Source organism: Palaemon carinicauda, chromosome 4, assembly GCF_036898095.1.
Source record: "Palaemon carinicauda isolate YSFRI2023 chromosome 4, ASM3689809v2, whole genome shotgun sequence".
Taxonomy (NCBI): Eukaryota; Metazoa; Arthropoda; class Malacostraca; order Decapoda; family Palaemonidae; genus Palaemon; species Palaemon carinicauda.
The window spans coordinates 78668030-78678029 of record NC_090728.1 but is presented as its reverse complement, the minus strand read 5'-3'; the positions used below and the strand labels follow the sequence as shown (position 1 = coordinate 78678029).

At 40.2% G+C, this 10000-nt stretch overlaps 1 protein-coding gene across 1 annotated transcript in view; it reads left to right on the top strand.

Moving 5' to 3' along the window:
• The first annotated feature begins 3244 nt into the window (after window positions 1-3244).
• LOC137639527 (uncharacterized) overlaps window positions 3245-10000 on the top strand; it is a 7257-nt gene continuing 501 nt past the window's right edge. The window contains exons 1-4 of the mRNA XM_068371796.1: window positions 3245-3385; window positions 7303-7456; window positions 8774-9289; window positions 9672-9797. Coding sequence (XP_068227897.1) covers window positions 3245-3385; window positions 7303-7456; window positions 8774-9289; window positions 9672-9797 — 937 coding nt within the window. The remainder of the gene's footprint in view (window positions 3386-7302; window positions 7457-8773; window positions 9290-9671; window positions 9798-10000) is intronic.

Below are 10000 nucleotides of genomic sequence, written 5' to 3'. Positions count from 1 at the left end.
TATATATATATATATATATATATATATATATATACATACATATATATGTATATATAAATATTTACATATATATTTTTATATATATGTATATCTGTAAATACGTATGTATATATATATATATATATATATATATATATATATATATATATATATATAAATATATGTAAACGCAGGGAAGTTTCACGCAGGGAAATTTCACTCAGGGAAATTTCATTCAGGGAAATCTCACTTTTCCCTGCGCAACTTTGAATGTCTGTTCGTGGTAAATCCAGAATTAGTGACCGAAATTTAATAATTTCGGTCACTAATAGAGGCGTACACGTTATAAAATATTAAGAAAATTAAAATGAGGAAGTTTCCGTCAGAAACAATAATTATGGGGACACCTTTTTTATGTTAGTAACAAAAGAAAACAAAAGAACCATCGGTCCATCTCCCGCCACCCCTCTGTCAAGCGCTTGGGAAAGCGGCAGGTGGGTCTTTCAAACAGTGTCAGGCATTGGGAGTAGACTTGTTTAAGAGAATCCACATCGACGACTTTAAGATGGAATTATAATATAAGGTAAGCATCACAGTGTTTTGAGATTTATAGACGTAAAAGGGTTGTCAGGGTTGCTGTTTAAATAACAATAGCTAATTAGGGTTGCTAATATGATGAAATATAGACACATGAAATAAAGTGAGGGGTGCGCTTGTGTTAACGGTGGCGTACCCTCGGTAGGGACTTGCCTGCGGCCCATGAGGGGATAGAGCTGGACGGTCTTTGCAGTGGACACAAACAAAATTGTAAGTAAGAGATGTTATCAAGAGGTCTTTACAATTTAAGGAGGGAAAATAGAGCTTGTAAGGGATTAAGCTAGATAAAATATGCCACAGATCGAATAACTATTTAGTGGAATTCTCTCATGACTTAATGATGTTTATTAATGCTTAATGCATATTTCTTAAAGAGTCGATATATAGCAGAACCAAGGGATTCACCCACCTAGTATTACGAATTTTGTAATCAAGTTATTATACCAGAGGTCTTTATTTGAAATATTAATAAAAATGTGTAACATGCAAGAAATAGAATACAAAGGAATTACAATTACTGAAATTATAGCAATAGAGTTTTCCAATAATGTTGTTTGAAATGTGTAGAGAATAGGGTTTTCCTTTAAATATGTTTTTTTTTAGATTAATTAAGAATTGTCACCATATGAATTTCTCATTGTATGTAAATTTTTCCAGTGACCTTCGACTAAATAAATCCTTCAAAATGTCGACGAGTACTAAATAACCCACAGAGAAGAGCCGCCCAGCGAAAGTCAAATTTTGTGTCGTTTTGTGGTACAGCGTGGGTGGAAGTCTGAAGGAACACGTGGTCCCTCTGGAAAGCTGAGAAAAATAACAAGTCGTCTGCCGACATCATGCAACAAGCTAAGTGGAAGGAAGAATAAAATATAAATAGGCGCAATTAGGTATTAACTGCTTATGTTTAAGATTGGTTGCTGTCAACACGAGTGAAAGATTTCATTCACAGGACCCAAATTTATGAGGGATTAAATGTTCGTAAGTTGCAATGCGTGATTATCTTATAAATATAAGATATTGACGAAGTTCATCGAGGAAATTGTCCTGTAGTGTAATATTTTTTGGAGTGACAATTATTTTGTTTTTTTTATGACAGAGGAGTTGATGTTTAATTAAAAATAGCAGGGAAATTTTGCATTTGAACTTGAGTAGTTTATTTGTAAGGCAAATATCTCGAAGGTGAGCAGGAACAGATGTGTGTAGTGCATTAAGACTTGGAGAAAGTCAGAATGTTGGGTTCTCAGGTCATTATTCATGTATTTTGAGTTGATTTAGTAATATCTGATCGTCGAGGAAAACCTTGTGGAATTTTTATAATGTGTTCCCTTGGTTCTGTATTGGTTTGGGAATAATCGTCTATAGGTCCTCATAACTGGTTTAGGTTAATGGTATCACAGGTTTGCTTTAATACATAAGTTTATTCTGTGTGTGGCATGAAAATATTTCTTGGAAGGTCCAATTTAGAACCCATTCAAATGAGAACTTAGCACGTAACGTTACGGTTACCCAATTTAACTTTACTAGTTTGTGGATTATCTATATGAAGAAACCATTTCCAACGTCGGTTACGGGCGCTGTAATCCTAAGCCAATGGTCACTAGAGTTCTCAGTTTGACAGATGTTAGTTTGCTGCATGCTGCATGGTATTAGAACTTAGGTATAACAAGGAGGGGTTTAGCTATTTCAGGTAGGAGTTATTTCAGGTAGGAGTTCTTTCAGGTAAAGGTTAGGATATGTCAAATAGAAGTTATTTCAGGTAGGAGTTCTTTCAGGTAAAGGCTGGGATATGTCAAATAGAAGTTATTTCAGGTAGGAGTTCTTTCAGGTAAAGGCTAGGACATGTCAAATCAGAGTTATTTCAGGTAGGAGTTCTTTCAGGTAAAGGTTGGGATATGTCAAATAGAAGTTATTTCAGGTAAAGGCTGGGATATGTCAAATAGAAGTTATTTCAGGTAGGAGTTCTTTCAGGTAAAGGCTGGGAGATGTCAAATAGAAGTTATTTCAGGTAAAGGCTGGGATATGTCAAATAGAAGTTATTTCAGGTAGGAGATCTTTCAGGTAAAGGCTAGGACATGTCAAATAGGAGTTCTTTCAGGTAGGAGGCTGGGCCACGAGACATTGATACATTTAGGGATTGCTCTCTAGGCTTAGAGGATTTAGGCAGTCGCAACATAGGTACTGTTAGTGGTCTTCATTGAGTAGTGCAGGTTATCGGCCACTCATCGGTTAGGTCAGCTACGATTCAACTAGGGAATTTTGTCAGCTCATAGGGAGTGCCGGAACGGGGCCTAGGAAAATGGAGACCCTAAAGGCTGTGCAATTGAGAGAGGAGTTGGAAGTTAGAGGCCTCCCAAAAGGAGGGAACAAGTCTGAATTGTGTCAGCGTCTAAGTGAAGCCCTAGAGAAGGATGGCGTAGAGGTACAGGAGTTTTTGCAGGGACTTGAGGTTAGGCAGGATAGTGGGGTTAATCAGGGCCATAAGGTAGGCGAGTGCACTGAAGAGCCCAGGGAAGAGGAAGGACATTTAAATTTGGGGGATAGCGCATCAGTCATTGGTATGCAATCTGTTGCTTCCGGGAGATCTCAGCGGTCGCGCGCGAGTTCTACTGGGAGCAGACGTGTATTATTAGCTGCTTCTAGAGCCAGGTTGGCAGCACAATTACGGGTGATGAAGGAGATAAACGCCATAGAGCGAGAGGAAGCAGCGCTAAAATCTAAGAGGGAGATGGAGATAAAGGTCATAGAGCGAGAGGAAGCAGCGCTAAAATCTAAGAGGGAGATGCTCGGTTTAGAGGCAGAGTTAGCTGGAGTGGAGGCAGAGGAGAAGGCTTTAACCCTGGATAGGTACGGTCCTTGGACACCCCTTTAAGGGTATACTCGGACGCGAACGACCCCGACGCCAAAAAAAATTCTTGAAAAATCAGTTTTTGCAGTAACCTCCTTTTTTCTTTTGCCAAAAAAAAACTTCAATGAATGCTTAAAACAACTGTAAAGATAAATACTACTCATCTGCAGAAAAACTATTTATTATAAATATTTTAAAAAATTAAGTAGAAAAAAAAGACCTGACATAAAAATTCATAAAAAAAAAGTTTATACATATATACACAAATCCTTTTAGGAATTGATTCTTGAATGTTTAGGACACATCTTGATGTATTTTGGATGAAGTCAGACCCATGGAGGTGAAGATCTGAAATGAGAAAAAAAGGGTAACTTTTTTTGGCCAAAAAAAATTGTCCAAATTTCATGAATTTTTTTGGGTACCCAAATGAAATAGGAAGTGGCTAATTTTTTTAGGGAATAAACATATGTTATCCTAAAATAGAAATATGTAAAAAAATCTTCATTATTTTGTAAATTACATTTATATCAGGGGCCATATCTAAAGGTAATTTTTTGAGTACTTGGAAATTTCGTAAAAAAATACATATATTTAATATATAATATGATATTTATGCAGGTAAAAATATACCAAAATATCACAAATTCTATAGGGAACAAGAATATATATAGATAGGGCAGCTTACGCTTCGGATATGTCCACAAAATGGCCGCCAACCACACTGACTCAGACTCCCTAATCTGCCACTTGAAATGTAGGAAGGGTATGTCAATTTCAAGGTGTTATTTACTAATCTAATTATTATTGGATATGCATAAAAATTGTATGGTGGGTTGCTGGATAATTGTCGATTATTTTACGACTATAAAATTAAAATTCTGACCCAAAAAATTTTTTTTGAAGGGAAATAAAATCGAAAAAAAAAACGTAAAACAATATTTTAGCTAAAAAAATTTGATGATATTCAATCAAAAAAAAAGTAAACAAAATTTTCCGACAAATAAACATCTAGAGGAATCATTACTCTGTGATAGTTCCTTAGTACGTAGTAATTTTGAAAGAATTGGGAAAAAACAAAAAAATGGCAATCACCGGAAAATCGAACACATACCTATATATACGACATATCTGGCTAAAAAAAAGATAGGCATGGGTAGCCAGATCATCTAGAAACACTTTCCAACACTATAAAAATATAAGTTTTGCGACACTACTTACCAATTCCTTACGGTAACATGACTAAGCAAAAAAATGCAAAACAAATAAAAAGGGGCACTCGTGGAAAAATGGCCATTCTAATATACGGCATTTCAGAAAAAAAAAATTTCAGCCACGTGCTAGGCAAACCATCAAGGCATATTTTCCGACAAATAAACATATAAATGAAATATTACTCTGTGATAATTCCTTAGTACGTAGTAATTTTGAAAGAAATGGGAAAAAACGAAAAAATGGCAATCACAGGAAAATCGAACACATACTTATATATACGCCATATCTGGCTAAAAAAAAAATAGGCATGGGTAGCCAGATCATCTAGAAACACTTTCCAACACTATAAAAATATAAGTTTTGCGACACTACTTGCCAATTCCTTACGGTAACATGACTAAGCAAAAAAATGCAAAACAAATAAAAAGGGGCACTCGCGGAAAAATGCCCAACATTCTAATATACGGCATCTCAGATAAAAAAAAAAGACATGCACGTGTTAGCCCAACCATCAAGGCACACTTTCTAACACATAAACATGAAAAAAAAATCAATAATATACGGCAATTCCTTACTACGTAGTAAATTTTTACAAATATTGAAAAAAAACAGAAATTGGCAACCGCAGTTAAATACCCAATATACCAATAACTACGTCGTATCTGACAAAAAAAAAATCACGCATGGGTAGCCAGATCATCTAGACACACTTTCCAACATTAAAAAAGCAAAAGTTTTACGACACTATTTCGCAATATCTTACGGAAAAATGACTTGGCAAAAAAATTAAAAAAAATTAAAAAGGGACACTCGCGGTAAAATGCCCGACATTCTAATATACGACATCTCAGATAAAAAAAAAGACATGCACGTGTTAGCCCAACCATCAAGGCACACTTTCTAACACATAAACATGAAAAAAAAAGAATAATATACGGCAATTCCTTACTACGTAGTAATTTTTACAAATATTGAAAAAAAAACAGAAATTGGTAACCGCAGTTAAATACCCAATATACCAATAACTACGTCGTATCTGACAAAAACAAAGTCATGCATGGGTAGCCAGATCATCTAAACACACTTTCCAACACTAAACAAGCAAAAGTTTTACGACACTATTTGGCAATATCTTACGGAAAAATGACTTGGCAAAAAAATGAAAAAAAATGAAAAAGGGGCACTCGCGGTAAAATGGTCCTCGTGGTGATGAACGACATTTTAACTAAAAAAAAAACATGCACATGGTAGCCAAACAATCCACCAAGACTTTCCACAACTGATAACCTATACAAGTTGCACCATTCTACGACAATTTCATAATACGTAATAACTTTGATAATTATGCAAACTACCTCAGAAGGGTAAACTCGGACGCGAACGACCCCGGCGCGTCTCAGAAATCGGGGAAGGAGTACAGCTACAGCAATGCACATCTGGACACTACTAGAGCGTGTAGGGGAGACACCTCCTGCAGGTCGATCACCCACAAATTCAGTCACAGGGGTGAGTCACGTGAGAAAAACCTGTTTTTTTTTGACGCTCGGGGTCGCAAACGACCCACCGTACCTATCCAGGGTTAAGAGACCTGAAGGAGAAGGAAAAAGAAATAACTCACATCCCTAGGATAAGGGAACACACAAACCCTGATGTAAGCGGGAGTGAGAGACCCATGCATTTGAATACGGAAGCGCCCAAGATTGGGTTAAGTGGATGCTGTTGCTCGGGCGGGAATGACCAAAGGGACTTGAGCAATAAGGAAGTCATGCAGGCGCTAATCTCTTGCAGCCTTAAAAGCTTGATGCCCAAGCAGGATATAGCTAAGTTTGATGGGGATCGTACAAAGTATTTTAAGTTCATTCGCTCATTTGATGAAGTCTTTAGTAGCCAGTTGACGAATGATAAGGAAAGGCTGAGGTATCTGGATTTATACACGACAGGCATGCCAAATGATATTGTGGCATCTTGCATCCACTTAGAAGCTTCAGAGGGCTATAAGCAGGCAAGGAAGTTGCTGGAGGAGCGATATGGCAACCTTGAACAGATAGCTACCGCGTTTGTGTAAAAGATCATTAAATGGAAAGATATAAGGGAAAACAACGCGGAAGAGTATGACGAGTACTCGGTGGCACTCAAAACTTGCAGGAATGCAATTTCGTGCGTCCTTCATGGCATTGCCGAATTACAAAATCCAAAAACAATGAGGTTGATCCTTAGCAAGTTCTCCTTTAGGGTGCAGACTCGATGGTGTAGAGTTGCTGATAAGATTATTGAGAAAAAAAAAGAGGACTGTGTCGTTTGATGATTTGGTAAGTTTTATTGAAGGAGAGGCTAGGGTCTTGAACCTATTTCAGAGGGGCAGAAGGGAAGACACCCCTCGGGTAGGATAAGGAAAAGCACCAAGCAAGGCTGAGTGTTCAACTAAGGCCAGGAAAGTTTCATGTAACAGAACTGCGCCGCTTTCATGTTGGTACTGTACAGAACCCCATATAGTGGATGAATGCCACCAAATATCTCAAATGGGACCTGAGGAAAAACTGGGAGCCATAAGGGAGTTGGGGCTCTGTTTTGGCTGTCTGAGAAGGGGTCATAGGTCTCAGTATTGCAGAAACAGGAAAAGTTGTAACATATGCAAGGGAAATCACCCAACTCTGTTGCATCGACACCAGGAAGTAGAAGTGGTCCAAGGAGTAGAAGTGGTCCAAGGAGTAGAAGTGGTCCAAGAAGTAGAAGTGGTAGGATCTGAGCGCTCAAATAGAGCCTTAGTGGCTCAGGAGGAAGGAACACATGACAAAATTGCTATGTTCAGGGCAGTTAGAGGAGGTAGCATTGGTACAGGGATGTCAGTTGTGCCGATAAGGATTAGGTCAAGGGAAGGAAGGGAGGTTTTCACGAAGGCTTTCTTGGACAATGGGAGTTCCACATGCTTTGTCTCGGAAGCTTTAATGCAGACCCTAGGCAGCACTGAGAGGCAGGACGTTAAGGTGAATGTTGAAACCATCAACGGAGTAGGGGAAGTTGCATGCAGCTTAGTCTCGGGATTGTCAGTATTGGACTATGAGGGTAAGACTTGCATTACACTCCCCCCGGTGTTGAGTGCCCCTCGCATACCAATTGATGAGTGTGATGTGGTCAGGTCCGGAGATCTGGAACGCTGGCCACACTTGCGAGAGATTTACATCCCAGAGGTAGAAGCTGAGGTAGGTTTATTAATTGGGAACAATGTGCCTCACCTGCTTGAGCCAAGGGAAGTTATTAATTCAACACGCCTCCATGAACCCCATGCCATACGAACATTATTGGGCTGGGTGGTATGTGGAGGAAAAGACAAAAGGTGTCAAGAGCATGTCAATAGGATCCAAGTGACAAGCAAGCGCCTTGAGTTAGACTGCATGCTGGTTGAGAGTTATAATCGCGAGTATGACGATGTTGCATCTAACAGAAGGGAAATGTCTGCAGAGGACAGGAAATGGCTAGAGATAATAGAGAAAGGGGTTAGAACTGTAGGAGGAAGTTACGAGGTGCCATTGCCTCTGCGTGGCAATCATGGGCCATTGCCAGAAACATGGGACATCGCATTGCGCCGTATGCACAGCCTTCGTAAGAAGCTAGTGAAGGATGGTAACTACGCTAAGCAGTATAGTGCCTTCATGAGAGAGATGCAACAGAAAGGCTATGCTGAGCAAGTGACTGCAGCCAGCCCGGGAAATGTGTGGTACATTCCTCATTTTGGTGTGCAACATCCAGACAAGCCAGACAAGGTCCGTGTTGTATTTGACTGTGCAAGCAAGGTGGAGGGTACATCATTGAATGACCTATTATTGCAGGGACCTGATATGATGAACTCTCTGTTGGGCGTGTTGGTAAAGTTTAGGGGAGGTCTATTTGCCTATACAGGAGATATAAATACTATGTTCTATCAGGTACGGGTACCAGAGCATCAGCGGGATTACCTCAGGTTCTTTTGGTGGGAAAATAGTCTTGACGAGGAACCCAAAGAGTGGAGAATGGCAGTCCACCTGTTCGGGGCCTGCTCTTCTCCGAGCATTGCAAACTTCGTGCTGAAACAGACGGCAAGCGACTTTGGGAATGAATTTTCAGAGGAAGCACGGTTCACAGTTGCCAACAATTTTTATGTAGATGACTGCTTGAGAGCCGAGGATCGCAAAGATGCACTGTTAGTCAATTTGTTAAAGGTTAAGGAGCTCTGCAAGAAAGGGGGATTTACATTGACAATGTTCAGCAGCCCTTGTGTGGAGGTTATGTCATCGATCCCGAGGGAGTGGTACAGTAGGAGCACCTCAGAGCTTATAGAGGGATCAGAGTCACATAAGACAAAGGCTTTGGGAGTACAGTGGGACTTGGCCACTGATGAATTGGGTGTCCGAGCAGAGCTAATATCAGTTCCAAGGACTAAGCGGGACCTGTTGTCAGCCATAGCCTCGATTTACGATCCACTCGGAATATTGGCGCCAGTTTTAATCGAGGGTAGGGTCATCATGCAGGACCTCTGCCGATTAAAGATAGCTTGGGGCATGGAGTTGGACCTTGACACTACGGACCGTATCAAGGCGTGGGCAAAGAAGGCTGAGCCAGACCAGCGGGACAAGTGTGCCCAGAAGCCTGAAGGTTATTCCATGGGAATCAGCCACCCTAGTACAGTTGCATTTGTTCTCAGATGCAAGCGTCATGGCTTTGGGAGTAGTGGCATACTTGCGGGTCTCGGATCCGTGGGGAAACGTATCTTGCAGATTCATCATGGGAAAGGCAAGGGTAGCACCATTGAAGCATGTTTCAGTGCCCCGCCTAGAACTTAGTGCAGCGGTACTGGCCGTAAGACTAGGAAGCACTATTCTGACCATGATAGATTTCAGGGTAGATGGGGTCTATTATTGGACCGACTCAACAACCGTCTTGCGATATATTAGGAATGATCAGGCCAGACACCAGACATTTGTGGCAAACCGTGTCTCTATGATAAGGGAGGGCAGTGATCAGAAAGAGTGGAGGTATGTTAACTCTGAGTGGAACCCTGCAGACGATGCAACACGTTCCAAGCAGTCTGAAAGGTGGAGAAAAGGGCCGGAGTTTCTGTTGAAGGAGTGTTTCTTGCCAACTGAGCCAGCTCAAATGTCAGATGGTGTGGAAGGATTAGAGGTTAAGCGTGAGATAAGACCAACAGGAACTAGAGGCTAACAAATAATTAGTTTCAGGATTGGGATGGACATCAGGCAAACAGGTATGTATAAAATCATCCACCACTATTCCAGGTGGATCAAGCTCCTTAGAACTTTGGGTTGGTTGTTGCTATTTGGTAGGTACATTATTTATAAACACAGGCAGCTGCTCAGCGAGCTAGATATGCAT